Source organism: Gavia stellata, chromosome 32 (genome assembly GCF_030936135.1).
Source record: "Gavia stellata isolate bGavSte3 chromosome 32, bGavSte3.hap2, whole genome shotgun sequence".
In the NCBI taxonomy this organism is placed as follows: domain Eukaryota; kingdom Metazoa; phylum Chordata; class Aves; order Gaviiformes; family Gaviidae; genus Gavia; species Gavia stellata.
The window spans coordinates 2,395,709-2,418,799 of NC_082625.1; the positions used below are offsets into that span (position 1 = coordinate 2,395,709).

The following is a 23,091-nucleotide window of genomic DNA, read 5'->3' on the forward strand; positions in this document are numbered from 1 at the left end:
GGCCATCGAAACAGGATCTGCTTACATCACACGAACTGTGCAGGCATGCGCCACGATTGCTAAAAAGCTTCAGCTTCGTGGATGTTTATCAGCACAGGAGTCAAGATACGGTCTAATCACCAGTGACCATCAGCATTGTCCGTTTCAGAGCAATTAAGATTATTCAGAGCTGGTCTAATTGATGCCGTAGCGTGAGCCACGTCACCTGCCGATCCCTAAATGGGGTAATTACTGCAGGGGGCGGGGGGGAAACAGCTATGGAAATAATCTTACAATGGATAGAGTCCTCTGAAAAAAATTGCACAAACTAGCGTTATCTGGCAAGAAAAAGAGATGGGACTCTCCTCTACAAGAAACCTGAAGCCGTATCAGTTTCTCCAGGGACAAAGAATCTTTTTCTTAAGCAAACTATGGAGGGTTTCAAATCTCAGCGCAGAGTTGCTGTTACTGAAAGCAATCTTCAACTGGAAGGGAGCCGAACAAGTTTTTGAGACACCGCCCAACCCATCCACCTGTCCAAGGCCAGATCAAATACTTTACCTAAGACATTTCTGACAGTTGTTTGTCTAAAACCATCTTAAATTCTGCCTTCAGGCACTTCCTGCACTCGCCGTCTGAAGTTTATTGAAGTCTAACTCCTCAGCAGGTCGCTCTGATCAGCTCCACGTTACAGACAACCACCGAGGCACAGAGAGGGGCACAGAACCACCCGAGGCCAATGGCAGCGCAGGGGAGAGATCGGTGGCATCAAAGTCCACATCCAGTGCGCGATCTTCTGTAAAATACTTTGTTCGAAGTGAAACGCTTGACAGTTTATTGCTGAGACCTGCTCGGTCTCCTTCAGTATCAAAGCAAGGCTCATATTTGAAATGGTGCCACTTGAAATTAGGCTTTGGGTGGATGGATGTATTACTGCAACGGATAGTCGTTGGCAAATCTGAGCACCGAGAGACCTAAAGCGCGTTTGAAAAACACAATCTGGAGTTCTTCTTGTTATCTCAGATTAGAGCATGTGGAAAAACAACACGCTCTTCCCCGGTGCTGATCAACAAGAACCATCATGCAGCAACTCCTCCTTTTGCCAACAGAGCCATGCAAAACACGAGGACGTTTTTCTTATCACACCCACCAAGTTCACGCACTGTACAGGCTCAAAGAGAACATTTTATATTCCCCAGAACAAAAAGTCATGCTTGATGCAGATACCTAGTTCTAATAGACTTGTAGAACAGTTTTGTGGACTAGAAACTTGCTATCTAAGCACGGAAAGAGCAGCCAAACACTATACAAATTATTTAAGCAGCCCTGGAGATAAGGATATTGGAGTGTGGAAGAGAAGCCTAAGGAAAAGGTAATCTACACATCACATTTCTTTTGCTAATTTAACAATTGTAGAAACCTGCCGATGAGGTGAGAAGTTGTTTCAGCTAAAGCACTGGCTTCTGCATACCTGGAAACTTAATAAAAAAGCAGTTAAGACTGCTACTGCGCATTACGCTCTCCGGTCTGCCAGAAACACAAGCGCGCAGAGATTCCCTGAGCCTAAAATCCACAGAATTGAATGAACAGAGAAACAGTTTATTGAGCTTTAAAGGCTTCGCTTCGAATCCAGTTTTAAAACAAAAGCCTTATTCCTTTAAGCCGTGCTAAGGCTCCACTGGGCGAGACTTTCAGACAGTCAGACATCACACTGAGGAGCTCCATTTCCTCTCTGGCTTTTGGGAGCTTTTGAGGGGTACTTACAAGGGAACTCTTGGACTCATTCATCCCAAACTGAAGCTGTGTAAACACATCCAGTGCGATCAGCCTTACTTCAGAAAGATGACATTCAGAAAAGACTGAAGACCAGAAAAAACAAGTCCTATTTGTTTTATTAAATCATTGCCGTTATGCTTTCACTACCCGTAGAATGTAATTGGTTTGTTTTTGCAGAAAAGACAAGAAAAACATTTGTCTGATACTCAAATTTTAATGACTATTGCTTATGAAGTATTAAAATCCTTGCAGTGTCATAATGCAATGATAATAATAATAATAATATTAAAATCCTTGCAGTGTCATAATGTAATAATAATAATAATAATAATAATAATAATAATAATAATAATAATAAATCCTTGCAGTGTCATAATGCAACATGGATGCCTGATGAAGTTTAAAATGGTAACAGAAAAATGCCTAGTTATCCTGTGATGTCTGCTGACATGCACATGCCTTATTCCGAGGAAACCCAATACACTGGTAGAGCTTCCTGCATCATTCCTAAGATTTTCTAATCGTGCAGCAGGGTTCAAGCCCACCTTCAAGTGCAAGCATTCTTTACGTACTTTCTCAATCGTAAAACGTTTGCAATATGACAGAGTTTTAGCGTGATGCCTGAATTTTCTGCACGAGACCTTTTCAGACACTCAGTTCAGTGCAATAGCTGGAACTTGATTTTTTTTTGCCACAGGTCGCTTAGTAAAATCCCAGTTACTATTTTCAGATATTTCACAACAAACAACTCGGAAGCTAACGGCATCTCACTCACATTATCGAAAGGGAAGCTGCCAAGTTCAGCAGCTCTCCCACAGACACCAAATAATCCTTCCCTCAAACACACAGTATCGGACTTGGCCCTCTTCACATGAATAGGGGAAAAAAAATAAATCAGCCAGCACACGGGCAACCCCATTTTGTGTCATGCAATCTGCTTGCAGTTTTGCCACACAGGAACGTTACATCTCAGCACTGAACCCTTTCCTCTTGGCAGGAAAGGTACATCTACTCCTGGCTCTCTGAAACGCTGCGTAGAGCCCAACCTCTCCCTCGCCGTACGCATGGCTCCTTCGCTGCGACTGCTGCCCACAGGTATTAAAGCCTTACATTGCAATAATGCTGTTAATATAATTAAACCCGCACAGCCACAAAACCAGCGAAAATATCAAGAATTGAGTTGGAAATTATGGCTACACAACTCCAAGCCGTATCTATTCCCTTGCCCTATAAACTTTCCCTTGCTTACAATCCTACAGTCCAGCAGGCTTTATTTGGATTAACGACTTGAGATCAACCTCCCCCAGACAATTCGCTTTTTAAAAAACACTAAATGAGGAATCGTGCTTAGGGGGGTCAGGCTAAAGTGAACTGAGAGGAGCACGAGGAACCAGAAAGCCAGCAACCTTAGATGTTGCTGCTGCTCAGTCGGCAGGTACCTTGCTACCTAAGTTGCCTTAACTCTGTGCATTGACTTAAAAAACATCAGTCTTTCCCTGTAACTTGAGCTCAGGCTCAGCTCATCATGTCAGGGCCCTGAAATTCCAGCGTGGCCACATACCAGCAGCAGCAGCAATTCTATAGGAGTTCCAAGTGACCAGCAATAAGATGCTTACAGCTCCAGAAGCCTTCAAATTGCACAGAAACCAAAAGATTGGAGTAGTTCTACGAACAGATTAATGAAATTCCCTTTCCCCAACTAAAAAGGCCTTGCAAATTTTACAATCTCCATCGGATCAACCTTGCTAAATATGTGTCACCCTCGTTACGCTTGCATATGAACAAGGGTTATAATACTTAAGAGCTCAACTGTCCGGCACCTGCCAGTGCTTCAGCGACTAAAGGTGGGAGCTGATGTCTGCAAAAGCTGAAACTGCCTGATTTACAATCACAATGCAGCAGTATTTCTTGACATCCTTGAAAAAGGGCACCTGACACACAAGACTAAAATCACATATATTTTTCTGGAGTGCACCAAAGTGATGCCAACAAAAGCACAAACACCTTGAGTTCTGTAAAAATACGTAGAAGAAAATTAATCCCAGCGTTCTGCTGAATGCTGTTCTAACCAGACTTTCTTCCTAACTCTTTTATGGGATTTCCTTCAAAACATCTTCTTCCTCAGAGCCTCCAGCCTCTCAAGGTGCCCAGGAGCCAGCCTCTGGTAAGGTAAATAAGAAAGCCCATTCTCAAATTAAAGAATTCATACTGAGGGTACTGAGCTAGAAGCTCCTTGTTCATACAGAGCATCCTCTTGCCCTGCCTGTGTCCTTCTCCTCAATAGCAGTTCTGACCCTATTTTGAAGAAGGGAGAAGGAAATTCCAGTTAGAAAACCTTTTGGACATGAACAGGTAGGTACCAAGCGCCCTGCTCTGTTTTTTCAGTTCATTTAAATACAGATGCACAAGGAAGCCAGGCTCAAACGAAAACATTATACTCACTTAGCCAACATTTAAGCACCACACAGAGCCAGAGTTAATTCCCTGTTTGTTTTAAATGTCACAAGCCAAAATAAAAGCAATGCTGACGACTCTCAAACAACGCCAGCCCAGCCTGCACAGTGACCCCCCCGAGTCCCCTCATCTAAAAAATCTAGATAAAGACGATGAACGCACACAGTTGTAATCTACAGCATTTCAGTGACCACGCCGCAGCGCGCTGGCTTGGACACTTACGCAATGCCAGCCGCAAACTTGGGATCAAAGCAGCAACTGAAATAACTACAGGCACGTACCAAGCAGCTCAGCCCGCTGCCAGGCAGTCCCAGCCCGTACCCCCACCACTTCCCGCTACCCAACAGGATTTTTTTTTTTTTTCAACTAACCAACAGCCCTAATTAAAAAGCATAAACAGCCCAGCAAGTTCATTCACACCCCTCCAATAGGAACTCGCACACAATTATAGGATATAATTGGGAAGCATGATCATTGAACTTTCAACCAGCTATTGTTACAAACTGAGAGAAGGGTTAGTGTTGCTTCCTCCAGGACACAGTTGGTTATTCACCAGCTCTGTAATTAATCAAAAGCTCCCGAAATCCTCAACCTTTCAGCTAGAAACAATCTTTGCACTGGGCACACCTGGGGTTTTTTTGACCTTTTTTGTGTTTTGTTTTGTGTGTCTGGTTTTTTTTTTAAACACAAAATTTATTTACAGAGGCAATCCCTGGGAAATACAATTCCTGATAGAGAAAGATGTTTCTGAGAGCTTTGCCAAGTGACATATTTCAGTTGGTCTTCTTACACACACTGAATACACGTCTTTGTACGGACCCAATGGTTCACAGTCCCTTCAAAGCCTTTTTACAAGAAGGATTCCCAGTTCCTTCATCACAAAATGAAAGAATGCTATACCATCATACACACCTTAAATTTATTTTGCTCTGACTGCCTAAATCTGAAAAGGAGCATCAAAATTGCATTTGATTTAGACTACTTTTACAATTAATTAAAATTTTTAAGATTTAAAATACAGAAATCATTGTTCTGCCTTCATTAAGGGAGGGGTTAAGGGAGGAAAACATATAAACTGGCCAGTTCCTTATCTTCACTTACGGCACCAAAGCACCCCCAACATTCAGCAGGATTTGCTCTGAATGAAACAAGTCTCCTCCTCCCCGAGCAAACACATCGCACCAGGTGAACCATTTGCAGCTCTCCCATTCATGCATTACTAACAGGTTAACCCTGTTGCTCAGTCTTATTTTTTTACATTCTGTGACTTCCTGCTTCTACATCCATGCCCGGACAACAGGATTCTCCAACAAATGTGTCTGCCAAGTGTAGTCAGTCTTCCGTATTTTGCCTAACAAGGGGTACTGCAGGTTCCCTTGTGTAAGCAAACAAGGTAACTTGGAAATGTTCTTGAAGTGGGAAAAGTAAGTATTCTACCTGAAGTACCCTTGACATGCCACCCTTGGAAATGGCAAACAGTTGACATCACCACTGAAGATCAAGCAGAAGGTCCAAACTCAAAACATCTTCCAGTAACGTTAGCACTGAGCCACTGCACGTGAAGCGTTAAACTCCTCTCAGCCTCCTCAAGGGCCCAGACGCTGACTTAAATAACAAGTGTTTTGGAGAAAGGGCTAAGGATGAAAGAATTAAAATGGCAACTGAGATGAAAAGAAGATGAAAACTTCCAATTTTCACTGTATCAGCAGCAAAATACCTTATTCTCCTTTTTAACTAATCAAACATTTGCCTTTACAAGAATCTCAGTAAAGAAATTAAGATATCTTAACTTTCAGGAGAATTCTCTATATTTACTGTTTATTAACTGTTGGATGAGCTAGGAATTAGTTCTTGTTCAAATGCTCTAAAGATGGAATGGATCAGACAGTGGCTTCTGTCTAAAGTGCTGGTCCATGATGGGCATTTCAGTAAAGGTTCAGCAGTGAAGAAGCCCAAGAAACACAAATGTGGTGAGACCATGGGAGCTGCTTTCATGGGGATTTCTTAGCAAGCTGAAACCATAGTATTGAAATCCTAGTCTTGTGTCACCCCAGGCCAGTGGACTGTTGAAGAGAAAAGATGAACTAGATGCTTCTTCACAGCCCCAAGTTTTGTTTGTTGTTTTTTTTAAGTAAGTAGTATACTCTTAAATAGCCATTCCGCCCCTTTTCCCCCAATTCTGGACTGTATCACACCACCAAGGACCATAAATCCCTTAACTACTCTTAATAAGCTAAAATGAATTAGTTTAGGATGTCTAGCCGTTTGCAAGCATCACAATAGCCCCAACCACAAGCACTACATGCACTCAATAAAGCTGTCGCTTGGCAAGGTTCAGAACAGACGCCCCGGTGAGATTATCGGGTGTCAACTTCCATCTGGCATTTGTCAGAGCTAGGGGGGGAAAAAAGGCAGTTCTTATCAGATCTCCAAATAAAAGGAGCACTTCCACTTCATGTGGTAGCAACTGGAAAAATTTCTTTTGTGTTTGAAGCTTTAAAAATATCTTGCCCTTGAGGTTGGCTGAGTCTGTTCAGTGCTTCGAGACCCCTTTCCCATACAAAGGTAATAAAACTAAGCTTATGGTTACAGAAATTCCCAGCACATAAAAATGACAGGAAGCTGTTGCTAAGTAATATTTCTACCTAAGTAAACATCACAAAACGTTTCCCACACACACCTCTGAACTTTGTTATTCAAACCTGCCTTGAAGATGTTCATCGCTGCAGAATTTCTTCTGGCACTGGTCTCTTTAAAAGCACTCAGTGCTATTTCACAGCAGTTGAAAAACATTTCAGGCTGAGCAGTGTTTTTCCGCGTGCTTTGTTGTGTTGCTTGTACTAGGGAACAAAGCAAGCTACTAAAGCTAGTCTTCACTTCCTTACCTGTCCCAGAATTGTCCCTGGATAAATCACAGGAAAATTAAAGAGAGATTCTGTTGTATCCCTAGTCTCCAGACCTGCTTACGCAACATCATTAAAAAATCTGGACAAACAGTATTATTTTCATACAGTACCTTTCCTTATCAGCTCCTTTGTGTTGCAATTACTCCAGACCGTCATCCCTTCTGTCAGCTCTGTTTTCCATCTTCTTCAATTGGCCCAAATGGTTTCATATACCTTCCACTTTCATTTAATGAGGTTAATATTTTACAACAAATTCTAGACTGCACTAACTGAGAGACACAACTTTTGGTTTTATCGCATAAAGCAAGATAACAGTTTGAAGGAAGAGTCTATCTACAAACCTGAAATGGCCCACGCTCTTAATAACTCAAATTTCCTGGTAGCGTGAAGTCCCAAAAATCAAGAAATAACAGACTCCTACAAAGCTTTCATTCAGGATGAAGAGGAGAACTTGAATTTGATTGTATCGTCTAAGGAACGAAAGCCCATATTTCAGATATTCATCCTTATATTCCAGGAACGTGGCCCCCAATATTCACCAAGGGACTGTCTGATATCGCAGATAATTTTCCTGTTCATTTTTATTTTGCCATTCCACTTTTCCTTCCTATTACCTTATTTCACCTCCAGACGACCCAATATGCAAGGAAAAGGCTGAATCTGCCTTTATAATTAGACTGTCAAAAACATCAGACCACTTCAAATTACGTATGGACACAGAAGACTGACTGCAAAGAGAATTGGCAGGAAATCCTATTTCAGAGGGAATTGTTCCTTCCACAAGTGGAGTGACAGACATATAGCATTTTTATTACATAAAAAACAAACGTGGAAAAAAATGCAAAATATGAAAATCATGTTTGGCAGATCTAGACTGAGGTCTAGGACGTGGCATTTCCAGCATTTTTGTTGTCTGCATTCTTCAGCAAAGACACTCTCTGCATGAACATGCTGCACCAAACTATGTTTTTACAGCAATAAAAGTAAGTACGTATGCAAAAAAAGCCTTATAAAAATGTGGGCTGAAAAGGTACAAAACCTCCAGAACAGGAACAGCACTTGGCTGCCATAAACAGCGTAAGGCTAGACCCAAATTCCAAACAGACTACATATTTCCCTCCCTTCCTACCCAAAATATAACATGAGTCGGCCTTAATTGAACCGACTTGCTTTTCATACCAACACAAGTAATTTAGAAAAAAGACAAGAAAACTTTGAGGAAACGCATCCCAACCAATCTCAATCTATGGTATATCCACCTACTCAGACACAGATTCCTCAATATTGCAACTGTTTTTTTCAAACCGTGCAGCTGCCCACAAATCATTTCAGTTCCTCCCAACGAGTTTCAAACACAACCTTAGCTCTAACGTCTGTAAGAAGATCCTTTACTTTGTTGTCTTGAACATGTTATCACCAACTGAAAAAATTTCTGGGCTGGAGTTATAGCTGCGAGGATGATTCAGAGACTTGGCTGTGTGCCTCAGAGATAATTATATGCTATAACTGAAAGTTAGTTTTGGAGTTAACTGGGATATCTGTGCTGATTACAATAAAGAAATATGAAAGACGCACGATCAATATGAGATGTGGCAGGGATAACGTGAAGGAAGTGACCGCAGAGAGCAGGCAGGGGAAGCTCAGGGACTGCGGAAGGGATGGGGGACACCCAGGGGACCCCACTCCAACCCCGACCGTTGCCATCTCCCTTCCCACTCACATCCAACCTTCTGCCTTCCCACACGTGCGCTCTCAAACTTCTTGCCCATCTCTTAATTTTCTCCAGCAAGACTCAACGCTTAGCAGGTTGGAAAAGCTTGCCAGCTTGGGACTTGTCTCTGTCAATTGACACACACTCTGTAACATCAAAACAATCAGTATTTACACACTAAGGATTTTTTCCGGTAGACAAAACAGCAAACAAAGTATCCTGACCCGCAGTCCCAGGGCAGCAGTGCTATCCAGCAGTGCTAGCAGTTTAGACAGCAACAGCTTCCCTTCCAGAGATGCAAAACAAAAAATAGCAAACAGGAGATTCTACACCAAGTTTTTTTTCAAATGAACTAGGGATACAAATAACCTGCGTTAAAACAAACAGCACACAAAACCAAACTTCCCCCAAGAAAGTTATACTGAAATGGGTACATTTCATTCCAGCATTGGTTAAAGGAGAAAGAGCAACATCAAAAAGAGGAGAATACACTTAAAACCAGAGGGACGGGAGACTTGAGCGCAGCGTTAGCCGCTGAAGATTCCCAGACAAGCTGCAAAAATGGAGAGGGAAAGATTTCATGACATTAATACTCTCGGTACTAGGAGTTGCTATGAGGCTCTTCAGGCTAAGGAAAGCCAACGTACTCTTAATGATCTTAACAAAACAGTTACACATGCTAGGGATACGTTATGGCTGGCACGAGAACAGAGAACGCAGCGATTCCACCAACAGGTTCACTAAACAAACGCCGCTTAATCTCTACCATAGTTAGTAGCGTTCATGCGTGTTGAAAGTCTTAAGGCTACTCAAAAAGTCTAAAAGACTACTCAAGCTGTTAAAACAACTTTGAGGCATACAGGCAGGTGTCACAAAGCACAATATAATACAGATACCAGCTTGCTGAGAACACCAGCTTCCAATAAATAAAAGTACAAATCTTAGCATTCAAAACAAAAGATAAGCGTGGCTTGTTAAGTGGTTTTGAAAATGCATACCAGTTACAGCCAAAATATGTAGGAGCATTGCTTCTCTAAATCTTCTACAAGGAACACACAGAAAACCAGATGGGAGCATCTGTATATAATTACTTTTGAAACCATTTTCAAATTCAAATTTCAATTTCAAATGCGAGTCAAATGGACTTACTAGCTTGGCATCCTTAGGAAATTAAGCTAAGATAGTGTGTGATACTGTACGGGTATCCTCCAGGAAATTTAGCTGAATTTGTACGAGAGGCTCAGGAGCTGAGATTTCTGCCCCACTGGTAAAATATTACATTCCTACAGGTTTCATGGAAACAGGCAGTCATATAAAGGAGAGAAACCGTACATTCCCGTCTGCTGTAGCACAGCCCCAGAAAATTCACAGGAATGAGGGACATTATGATAGGTCTAGCCACAGAAAAAGTTTCAGTTAGATCTTTAACCTTATGAAATAGCACAAAACATAGAACACGAACGCATAAGAAACCAGGTTTCAGCGCAGGTAATAACTGTACACCAAAAGAGTTTATAAACTAAAATGCTTTACAACCTTATTTTTCATTTTAAAAAAGGAACACACATACACGCCTGCATCTTCTTGCCCGTACCCTGTTATTCTGGTGACAAAAAATAACCATTTTCTTTGAAAGGAAGCTAGACGATTTTGGGGTGAGGAGTCGCAGAGGGGAAACCACATTAATTTCATTAGTTTATGCATACTGGTAGGAATTCCTTCTCAAATTTGGCACTTAGCACTCAGAGTTGCCCTTTAAAGCTTGGCAAGAAATTCTCTCCAGCCCGCAAGTTTCCTAATTTCGTCTGAGGACACACTGCTTCATTTGGATGCACTACCTCCCGAAAGACAGACAACTCTACATGTGTCAAAGTTTTACCTCAATTCACTTTGCTCCCCATCAGTCAGATTTAACACAAATCAAAGTAAATATGTAATTAAAACTAAACTTAAGCTCAGTTCCAAGTTTGGAAAGCACACATCTGTATGAAATGAAAAGCAACCCTAACACAGTTTAAGAACTGGAGTTCAGGGCTTGCAACAGCAGCTAGCTTTCTGAACACACCTTCTCCCCTGAACCAAAACCCCGGCTCAAAGCCGGGTTTTTCACCCTCCCCAGGACTCCTGCTACCCGTCCAGGTCCTCTCTCCTCCTTCTCCTTTTCCCTTCATGTCTGACTTGGCGTCCAGCTTCTTACCCCGCGCAAACGTTGCTCGCTCATCCACGTATCTTAAACCTTTTTATGGCAGGAAGGTTTCAGTAAAAATGTAACTGCATCTTTCCAAAGTCGGGTTTATTCCATTAAGACTTTTCCTCGCTGTTCTGTTTCCGTCTGCTGCAGCCTTTCAGTCAAACCGGACTTTTAATCCCCACCCAAGCCCCAACAGAGATGCTAATACCACTAACTACTATACAAGATACCAGTTACCTCACAGTCCATTAAACTTGTGAGCTTTAGGCAGTCCCCAACTTTGCAGAGAAACCAAACACAACATTTTTGGATACATTATTCACATAGGTGAAAAAACTGCTAAAACAGCCCCAAAGGTTCTCTCTTCACCTGTCTAATGTCAATTTTGAGCCTTGCTTTTAGAAACCTGAGCTTAAAGGTAGCAATTAATAGGGACCTATTAGCCCTCCAATAGATCTGACAGGTTACAACTTGACAGCAAAACCACAGTTGACATACATCACTCTATAGACTCACCTCTCTGACAGCGATCGTGGGTCCAGCAGCGTTCAATGAAAATGCCATTTATCACAGTAGGCGGACAGTTGCTCTTCCCTTTCACAGTTCCCGGACACACATCTCCACACTCTTCTTTGTCATCCTTGTTGGCCACGATGTAATTATCTTCCACAGAGTCCAAAATCCTTGACCAGTCGATCGTGGACAAGTAACATAATTCGTTGTTCTTCTCAATCCGCACAGCGCCTCGAGTAATGTTCATCAGGTTATAGAGACCAATCTCTTTCAGGTGAACCATCTCAAAAATGACTAGCGCGTAGTTAAAAAACAGATGAGTTCCCCGAATCACAGTGAGGTTAGGGAAAAGTCCCTTTAAACTCTCCAGGCCATACACGCGAAAAAGAAGCAAGTAGTCTGTAATCATAGTCAGTTTAGGAAAGCTGAGCTCACGGAAATCTTCGGGCTTGGTTTTAAACATCAGCAATATTTGCAAGTGGCCCTCAATCACGGTGCAGTTCTCAAGCAAGTTCAGCCGGGTCAGATTGTTGCGAATGTCCATGCTTCTGCAAACTGGAAGGCAAAGAGCAACGTTATTTATTTATTTAAGAAAAGGTGACTGTTTTCGTTTTCTAAATACACAATTTTGTCCAACCGCACTGTAATGTACAGCTACACTCAGAGTCCATGGCTGGGGCGTTTTTCAGTAACGCATGCTTTAAGTGTTAAGAAATATACTGGGGGGAACATTCCCTGGTATATGATTACAAAATAAGACTGAAAGAGTATTTCATAATTTTTTCTGCCATCTTGAGTTTCTGGATATTACCCCTATCACGACTGCAGTTGTAACACCAGTCCTGAGACGTCATTTGGCGTTTACAAAAGTAAGAGATGTCTATGCAACTGAGTCTGTTTTCTTTAGATAGTTGCCAGCGACACACCTACCTCATCTCAGATTGTGCAATTAATGCCAGTGGATTAAAGGGAGTAATTTAGAATGGTTGCAGGGAGGGGAAGATAGGAAAAGAATAATGGCGAGGAAATGGTAGTGCTTTGGAAGAGAGCAGAAAAACCTGGAAATACACACCTGCAAGAGTACAGCCTACACGCTCACCCAGACTTTGCTGACAGGAGTAATTTACTACACTAGTAATTTTTGCACTAAGCATTCTTTTCAGATTAGGTGTTCGGGCCTTTTTGTTGTTATTTTCTCAAGGTTGCAAATCTCCCTGCCTTGACTATCTGGACAGTTTATTTAGTAGAACCAGTAACCCAAAGAACAGACAAAGTGAACAATTACACGAAGCGTAAATTAGAAGTTAAACAGAATAATATGAATCCAGGCACCAGCAAAAGGAAAAGACGGAAAGCAAAAGGTCTGACTAGGGAAATATTTTTTTTTAATTCAGGTAAGAAATTTTTAGCCCAGGTAAGAAATCAAGAAGGAAATTTAGAGCACCGTGCCTGGACAGCACAACAAAACTCCCAGGGATAACCCTTTTAAAACCAAACTTCATAGAAATATACAGCCAGACCTTAATGGTCAAGGGAGAAGCCTGTGGAACGGCAAGCCTGCTTGGCAATAGAACGGTGCAAACCGACCGTGTCACTGTCCTGTCCAGGTGGATTTTATTTTTTTTTTTTAAGACCGCGTCCACTTTAGGGATTCTCTCTTCTGTCTAAAGCTGAGACACCCCACCACACACACATACTGTCCTTGCGAGTTAACAGAAACTTTACTCTTTCTGTCACTGTACGTAAAGCTCACCGACTATAAAATTACCACACCACAGCTTCACAAAAATCACCCAGCAATAATCAGGCCTTACAAAATTAATGGAGAGACAGACGTTGAATAGTTACGATTGTCTAACTCCTCATGGTTCTACACAGACCACTGCTGTGTGGGTTAAAAATAAATCCTATGCAAACGTCTTAATGATTATTCAAAAATTTGCTCCACCGCAATAAAAAAAAATAAATCTGGCAACACTAATATAGGATTTGAAGCAATGTTATTGCCCAATGGGATTTTTTGGCACTATATCCAAGTCGTTTCATAAATTGCTTTCTGGAAGAAAAAGCTAATGCACACAGTGCCTCAAAGATCAAGGATGTACTTTTAAAAAGTGGGAAAGGAAATCTGAGGACCAACCAGCAGCAGCCTCTTTGCTGCATGAAGAACTGCAGCCAAGCTGGAAGCAAAACAGAGAGCTGTCTCGCTGCACATCCCAACTGTGGGCTAGAAGAACTGGGAGAGCAACAGATTCAGTTTAAGTACTCTAAATATTCATTTTAAATAATTAAGATAGGTATTTCCAAGGAAGCAAGTGTGTGACAGGGTGGGCCAGTGGTTTCTTCATGAAAGGAGAAACAACAGAAGGACAAAAAACCCTCAAACGCGGAAATTCAATGTACAAGTTACCACTGCAGCTAAAACTATCTGATAAATTAAAAATTGGTTCTTATTTACCGCTTGCTGAGCACACAGGCAAGATACAACATGCTGTGCTGGTACCCACGACCAGTCGCTGTATCACAGTATAACGTACTACCTAGTGTAATTTGAATGTATACAGCCGACCTTAAGGAAAAGGGAAGGTCAAAAAACACAGCTCAACTCTACAGACTAAGAATTACTTTCAAGAGTAAAAGTTCTAAGCTTTTATTGTGGCTCGAGGACACAAAATGCATCTATACACTAAGCATAATTACCTCAGTCTTTCAGCATTGCAGCTAGAATTAGGCAAGTCACTAGAACTGGCCACAAGCTGGCCCCCAGACAGCCCCTTAACCCACACGGCTACCCCTGCTCAGCTCCATGGAAAGAGAAGACAGCAAAAGCCTGAGCACGGATGAAAAGAACTGCAGTTTGGGACAGTCAGGAGAAAGTGCTGCGGCTGCACTTCAGGCTATGACAATCCTCCTATCACCCAGTAACGAGGCCGAAGAAGCCGGTCTGGAGGAGCTATCCCAGGCGGTCAACTGCTGCATCAGCCCATCAGCCAAGCACCGAGGAAAATCATGATCCTATTTGGCTGAGGAACGGACAGGCATGCAGCAAGGCTTCACGGAGAGCATGCTCTGCTCCTCTCCTGCAACAGGCTGATCCTCCGCTCTCCCGGAGCTCACAGCACTCACCGCTTTCCTGTATGCTCAAAAGAAGTCAAATTACACTGCTTGTGAGTCTGACCCATACCACCACAGGCTTCTAGAGATCACTACGAATACAAGTATCACCAAATCACTACGGTTGGAAAAGACCTGCGAGATCATCGAGTCCAACCACCAACCCAACACCACCATGCCCACTAAACCACATCCTGCAAAAGTAGTGCTGCTCCTGGTCCAGACAGACAGAAAGCTGCTCAAAGATCTTCCTATCTCCTCAAAAAAGGCACTGACCTAAACACCCACACAGGGTATAAACCTCCCTTGCCTTCAGCTCTCCCCATCCTGAAATATATCCCCCCTGCAGATCGCAGAGAAGGTGACCAAAGGCTAAGATAGCCAAATATTTTGACCAGGTGTGTTAAAGACGAAAGGTTAGCTGAAGCTGAATCTAAACCGAGGGAAGTGAAGCTTGGGAGTAAACAGCAAAGCGTTTTGAAGAGTTAAATAATCATATAAATCTACCAGAGCTGGAGGTACACATCCACAACCCATCAGCTGTTTGCATTTTAGGCCTATTTTTGTGTTTTTCACCAATTCTAAACTCCGATGCAGAATGCATCATCTGTAATTAGTGCTGCCAGCACAGCCCAGATGGGAGATGCCACACATCCTGGCAAACCAGGACGTGACCCGAGTTATTCAAACTCTACTGCTTTCAAAGCGGAGCAACAGCAACGTAATAAACTGGCAGGCTGTCTGCTGTGCTCGAGGGGTTCCAATACTGGGGGCTTCTGCATGAGTCCTTTTAACGGAAGGCAGTGTCAGACGCTGATGTTAGCCTGGTATAGAAACACAGGAAGACTTTAAAACAAATTAGAGGTTTGTTTCTGAAATAAACCATTGAATAAAAGGCTAATATAATTGTAAATCTACGAAGATTTAGAAGGGTTTATATAGATTTTTCCACATTTAGAGAAAATTACCCTTAACTATTTTTCATGTTCTACTCCAGTTTAGTTTTTAAGTGATAAATACCACCACGGTATCTGAGGTCCTTTTTTTTTTTTACCACCTCAAGGATCAAGGAGAATAACAAGGAGTTAAGAATATCTGAAACAGAATACGCTTTTTTTTGGAGGGTTCTCGATCTTTTCATGCTTTTTAATTCTGTTCAGCAGTTTGGATCTTCTGTACATGCAGCAGCTGCTTAAGTCACCCCATAAATTTATTGTTACCAAGACAACAAGAAGCAGTTTTAAGCAAAGTAATAAGTGTTTCTCCATGGCTTCTCTCGGTAGTATTTCTTCTGCAGGGACAGGGGAATTAATCAACAATTCAGCGTGAAGGCTAGGCAGGTTTGATCCCAGAAGAAGGAGAGCAAAGTTGAGCAGTCAGTTATAAGACAGACAACCTGGGTTCAAAAAACACATAAATCAGCCTTCAGGGAAATAAAAATCTCAAATTGATTCTCCGGTAGTATGCCCAAAGCTATTCCTGTTCAAACTACTGGCAAAAGCTCTACAAAATGTAAGTTCCTACATTTCAGCAGAAACAGGCTCCGTGTCCAGCAGCACAGCATTACGCTGCCAGAGAGGAAACACTCCTCCATCCCTAGTTACCAAGCTATTCAAAGTAACGTGAAAAAAAATAACATCTCGATAGACAAGTTTCATCAGACCCCCAGGAAAAAAGTTGCAAGGCATGCTTTTTAAAAACAAACAAACAAAAAATCCCAGTACGCCAAAGCCCCTTGAACAAACTAGCTTGGTAACAACCTTAAAATACTGAATGAAGAAACTAGATCTGATGTCAGAGGTTAATTTTCAAGATAGAGTCTAACCAGGGGAAGAGCTGGAACTTAAGCCTCGTTTATAGTAAACCATGTGGATACCAAACCTTAACGATTCACTGCTTGAGAGCTCTGGCCCTCGAACAATCAAGACCAGAATAACATAGCGTTGCACAGAAAGATCACAAACGGTTTAAGATAACTATTAGTTAATTCTGCATTTTTATAGTGTTCGCTGCCTACTTGAATAAACAAATTATTTAAGGAAAATTACACTTACTTTGGTCACGTCAAAAGCTTTGCAATTTTATATAAGCCTGACTTTTAGAAGCGGTATTAGGAAACTGGAGAAAGGCCTTTCGGGTGTTTCTTGGAATAACTGCTGAGACAGGAAGACGTCTTGTGAAGTGACAGGTTAGCAGAAGGGACTGTAAGACAGCTCCTAGCCTACTGTAGCAAGAGATTAATAAACATAAACGTATCTAATTGTGAAATATTACTTTTTAAACTTCAGTTTTCCACTTCAGCCATTTAGATCTGAGCAATGAAGCAAACTGAAATACGGACTGAAAAGTGAGCCCGTCTATAAACCTCCAGCCCCCTCGCATAACATCTCCGATGCCTGTTATCTTCCACTACTCAAGGCAGCGCTGCTGAACTGAGGGCAAACCTCTCATGGCGGTCGCTTTCTTTAATGCCAAAAGCATATATAACCTCATGGTCTGGCCTATAAAGCCTGGTTTGCTATATCGTTACGCTCTCCTCATTCAAATCAAAGCAAAAACCACGCCTCATACTGTGGTGCTTCCCATGCAAAGATAAAAGGCAGCAAAGCGACAGCATCCCAGGACCAGGGGAGCTCGCTCAGGGTGACGGGCAGAAGTCAATGCTAACAGATCTTAAGATCCTCATTACTTCAAAGGGAGCAGGAACAGGTTTTACACGTTGCCAATATCGACATAATTTATCGTCCGCAAGACAAAATTGACTTCCAGAAAGCTTACGGGTTTCACAGACTATTCAGAGAGACAGTGTACTACCTCTCTTTAAAATAGCAAGAGGGCACACCGGGACAGCTGATAGACGCAGTTGTTGCCTAGTTTTGATACAGCCCTGCCCTGCTGCACTCACTCCTCCTTACTTTACACTCTTGGGAGCAAAAGTTCACTCTAGACAGAGTCTCTCAACATCAAAAATGAACACAGGGTTGAGGTGGAACAAGGGACCAGTTTCTTAATGAGTTTACGAGCACAAAAAAATCTGTATGAGCCAGAAATAATAATTAAGCGGCAAATTATTTTAAAAGGCTATTACTCCAGAAATACAAAGTGAAATTTGTCCCACGTGATGATTTAGGTAGAGAGATCTCAGCTAGATTTCGAACTCCCCCCATCAGCAGTAGGCAATGGAGTACACGTGCAGTGCCCGAATTTCGGTGAAGAGTTTAGAAGGGGAGGAAGCGTACTCTAAACTCTCGTGACTGTATTGATCAGATTACTACTAATTACAAAAAGAGCCCAAAGCAGGTTGCTCAGTTGGTAGATGCCTAAAGCTAGGTGAGGTAAATCCCACCCTAAATACCACAGCTAATAAATTGCCGTGCCTGAGTCGTGTGACATTTATTTTAAGAAGTTGCATTATGTTTACACAGTGATAAAAAAACACACAAACCTGTTTTTCTTCACAAAACAAGATATACATATCTTCCTTTAACACACAGGTCAGGTCTCCTTTCCTTAACCCTTGCTTCTACTCCTTTCAGTAACTTCTGAACTCACCAACTAACTTCAGTCACTTGTAAAAGGGGAAGAGAGTTCTCATTCCTAGAAGAATCATGAAAACTGGGGATGGGTTAAGGAGGAAAAATTCAGCATCTCCATCCAAAGGATGCTTTAAGCGTGAACTCAAACGATCCACCCAGTTTGCCTAGTGAGCCACCTACACGCATACTACACGCTGCTTTCCCCCAGCCTCTTACCTGTCATGGTCTAAAAGAAGTGAAGGGAAGAGAAAGATACGGGGCACAAAAAACCCCACGTACAGTTGGGCTCAGAGATGGGGGGGAATATTGTCACTGGAGAGCAGCGTTATCACGGGGCATGTTTGTAGAGAATGCAGGACACAAATCTCCAAGAAAGCAGACTTCATTAGTTCCGTTGCTCAGGGAACAACTTGTTTGCTTATGCAACTATTGTACGTGCATTTACCCTTCGAGCCACGCTGATGCAGACCTTCGCATTTGAGTGTTGTTTTCCATCTGCACTGTAGTGCTGTGTGATCTAATCCTTCTCAGAAAATGGAGTCAAACATCAAAGCGGCTGAAACCCTTTTGAATTAGGGACCTTATAGTCCAAGTTGTCTGTAAAATACTTTGAAAAGTACTTGCGCTACATGAAAGACATAAAAATATTCCACCCCAGACTCTGCTTTGACATCTTCTGCATCGCTCCTCTTTCTCCATCCGTGAATTGTAGAGGCTATTTTCCTACCACGTAGTAATATAGCAAAGATTATGGAGTTAAGATCACCTGCAACACCCTTGCAACCCAAAAGGCAGAATCTGATTTAAATAAATAAGAAGTGTAGTAGTAATAATAATGTTTTCAAATTAGGAACTGCTGGACCAAAGCTGTATGTGTATTTATTATTAGTGCTATATATATCGACTACGTTTCCCATTTCTCTGGTGGTAATGGGCAGGTTTGCACATGCTTGCCAGCTGGAACTTACCCTCCCAAGTTAAAACCGTACCACTCGTCTCTTTTAAGGCTTCTAATGTAAAAACATGTATGAGGAAGAAACTGGGGTATTTCCAAAATACATAAACTCTCTGATCGCTGGAAAAAAGAGGCTGTCTTAAGGGTACATCCTCCTTTATTCCCTGAGTACTGTACACATCTCAAAAATGGCCATCATTGCATTGTCTGCGCTTGAACCAGTTATCTTGCTATTGCCTTTTCCAATGGGAAAGCTAACAGGTAGATTACAGGATTATCTACGAGACAGACAATTTATATATCCAGTTAGCTCTCTTTAAATAAATACTTTCAATTTATTAAAAACCATCTGTAAACATCATCCAAAAACGACAACCTCTAACTAGAAGAATTTCCTAAGCAAGTTTATTTAATGTAACCCATCAAAACAGCTCGTAAGGCTTAAACTCATGTCAGCCGTGGATTTGTTTGCCACCTCCAATGCAGCATCTTTATAGTCCTACCTTGTATTTTACAAGACGCTGTTTAAAGGCCGATCCCCTGTTTAAACGCCGATCCCCACCTCCGAGCTTCATCCCCCCTTAATACCTGTGGATCTCAAGGACTGCCTAGAAGCATCCCTGCCGTTAAAGACAAAACCTCCCAACTATACGCCACGCTCAAACCCTTCCGAAACCAGAGCCGGTTCTGAAACTGGCCGAGGGAGCGGTGTCAGGGCGCTGCAGCCCGTCCCGTCCCCAGCAGCGGGGCCGGGCCCCTCCTCGCACCCGCTCCGGGCCGAGCCCCGGGGAGCGGCCCCCTCCCCGGCGGCACGGTCAGGCCCTCCCCGCTCCCGCGCCTCAAAGCCCGGTGGAGCGGGAGACCCGCGGGGTCAGGACGCGCCGGTGAGTAACTCCTCAGGCGAACCGGGGGCAGCTACAGCCCTTCCCGCTACCCTCCCAGCTCCAGTCTCGGCCGCCGCCGAGCCCTCCCCTCACGGCCCGCCCTGCCCCACCGCGGTCTGGGGCCCAAGGCGCCGACCCCAGGGATGAAGGTGACCCGCGCCGCTCCTCACGGCAGAGGCTGCGGGCCCCGCTCCCCCGCGCCGCAGGCCCCGGCCGAGCCGCCCCAGCCACCGGCCCCGCGGCGCGGCCTGGCGCGGCGGCCGCCCCCGCCTCGCCCCGAGCAGGTACAAAGGGTAAGCGCGGCGGGGCCGGGCCGCCCCGCGCCGCCCGCCTCGCCCCCTCCCGGCGCGGGGCCGCCGCCCGGGCCCCGCCGCCCGCCTAGGCCGCGCCCCCGGCCCCTACTCACTCTCCCCGCGGCCCCGGCCGCACCAGGCCGCCAGCACCACGGCCACGGCCAGCGCCGCAGCCGCCGCCGCTCTCGGTCCCATGCCCGCGTCGCTGGAGCCGCTGCAGCTCGGCGCGTCCCGGCGGGGGCGAATCAGAGGCCGCGGGGCGGGCGCGGGGGCCGGGCCCGGCTTCGCATCGTCGGTAAGAGACCCGGAGAGGCGCCGCAGCCCCCTTTATAGCGCCCGGCCGCCGGCCCAGGAAGCGGGGCGCCCGGCCCCTCCCTGCCCCTCGGTGTCGGCCCCGGCTCCGGCTCCGGCGGCCCCTTCCAGCGCAGGCCGGGCTGGCGGCTGCCTCCCTGGCCGGTAAACAAGGGGCTGCCCCCGTCAGCTGGGAGCGGAGCGGGGCGGCGGCAAGAGGCGGCGCGGAGCCGGGCAGGGGACGGGACGGGCCGGGCCAGGGGAGGGGCGGCGGCGTCCACCTGCCGCGGGCGGCCCCGCTGAGGCGGCCCCGGGCCGCGCCCGGCCGCTGGGCTAGGAGAGGGGCCGCGGAAGGCCGGGGGGAGTCCTGGGAGCTTTGGCCTGCCGTAAGACTCGCTGCGGGAGGGAGAGCTGCCCGAGGGAGCTCTTCTGGCCTCGGCAGCTTTGCGCGGGCTGCTGAGGAGTTCTGCAACAGCTGCTCCCTGAGGGGGGGGTCGTCCCCGACGGCCCGAAGGCCAGCGTGAGAGCAGGGCTTCATCCCGAGCCGTGACCGCCTCGCTCCTCCTCTCCGTAAAGCACTGGGAGAGGACGAATTGCCCCAGAGACTCGCGACACGGAGCTTGGGGAGAGGCTCCCGCCTGCTGAAGGGTACCATTTTCAGCATCAAAGAGCCCAGTCCAAGTAGGCAGTTGCTGGTTGTCTTTTTCCAGCGGGATTCAGCATTTGATGCCTTTTTCTCCTTTTTTAATCATCTCTGCGTTGTAGTCGTGCTAAGCCAGGACAGTACGTTTCCTGGCAACTTCCAGTAATTTCATCTGGTGCTTGCTTTCACCCATTTCTGCAAGATACCTAGTTATAAACTGCTGGAATAAAGCCTTTTGAATGCAAAAATACTTGGTAAATAGACATTCTTCTTTCAAATCTTTGGGCCACCACCTTCAGCTTACAACAGATCTCACTTTTGTATTACATTTCTTGCCCCAGGGGCCGCGAGGCAGGTCAGTGGTTCCCAGCAGGTCGCTTCGCAGTGGCTCCTTTTTCTAGACACTGAATTGCATTAAGAGAGTGGGCACTATTTTAAATACTGCGTGTTACTTTGCCATTTAAAGAATTGCTGCAGTTGTCACAGGGATATGACATAGTTGTGAACGGGAGGAGGACCAGTCCATGCAATCACATCTATTTTGGTATGGTTCACTCTTTGACGTTCTCTGAGGTTTCCCAGTTGGATGGGGTAAGGTCGATAGCCTGATTCGACTACATCGCCTGCATGTAAGCAGTATTAGTTGTGATGGTATCTGTGTAACAATAACTACATCTTAGCATTTGCAAACTATTTAAATGCTTAGATGAAAGGCCCTGCGTAAGCGGGGATGCTTTCTCTGTGACTATTATAGCACGAAAAGATGTGTGTCTGCACAGCACATTAGCTGTTGATTCAGGCTGTTGGTGCGTCAGAACTGCCATGGTGGGAACAAATTTTCCCCCACATTTCTGTTCTTGCTGCCATTTTCTCACATGTACGCTACTACTTAGAACTCAGAAGTGCAGAAGAGACTCAGAATCTACCTCATGTCTCTTCGGAATACTTCAGGAAGTAAGGGCAGTTAAGGAATGGAAATAAACAGCAAAACTATGTGTTCTCTGCTTGCAAATTAACCTGCTTTATGACTATTGACTTTGCATAAAACAGACAGAGCCAAACATCATCTAGACAGCTTGGGCCATGTGGAATTTATAATGTGACTGTAATAGCAACCTACTTTTGCTTACTCACTTATGTTCTTACTGCCTTTCATGTAATAATGATATCAGCTTACAGATTGGCACAGGAGGATTAAAGGCTACAGATTTATTATCTTCCCCTAAAATACTATTTTTAGTTTCTAATTACTGATTAAGAACATCAGGGCGCAATCTTTCCAGCATCTTTCCCATACACTCACTGCTACATACTCATCGTGCTACAGTACACTGGGTTTGCAATCAGATAAACCAGCAGTAGCAATGTGGGCGCTAAGAAACTAAGCCAGCACCTGCTTATTTTTTTCCCATAGCTGCACTGCAGGCTCTTCTCTAATTTCTGATTCAAGAAATTCTACTAAAATCACTACTTCAATATATTAAATATGACTCCTCTCTTCGAGAACATTCGCATTTCTTTATCCCCTCCACAGATGTTTCATGGTTTAGCTAAAATAACTTGCAACTAAGCAGTGATAAATGTCTGCTCTCAACTGTGACACTTACAAACTGTTGGGGTTCATTTCTGAATCCTCCTAAGAAAATAAATACAGAGAGTCTTGAAACAGAGGGTATCTACCTATTTGACCCCACAAATACTTTTTTCGGTTTGGTCACTTTCTTATTTAAATGAATCTCTTAAGTAACAACTGCCAGGGAAGGCAAGGAAAATGGGTGTGGAACTTTGAAATAATACTCTCCTTTATGACCTTTAATTTTTTTTTTTCTTTGATGCAGATACATA

General features: G+C 44.2%; 1 protein-coding gene across 1 annotated transcript in view; it reads right to left on the minus strand.

Annotated features, from left to right (window-relative positions):
* The window catches only part of INSR (insulin receptor), a 46,801-nt gene extending 30,889 nt beyond the window's left edge, over nucleotides 1-15,912 (minus strand). The window contains exons 1-2 of the mRNA XM_059832021.1: nucleotides 15,831-15,912; nucleotides 11,534-12,085 (exon numbers count right to left, since the gene is read on the minus strand). Coding sequence (XP_059688004.1) covers nucleotides 11,534-12,085; nucleotides 15,831-15,912 — 634 coding nt within the window. The remainder of the gene's footprint in view (nucleotides 1-11,533; nucleotides 12,086-15,830) is intronic.
* Between the last annotated feature and the right edge of the window lie 7,179 nt (nucleotides 15,913-23,091).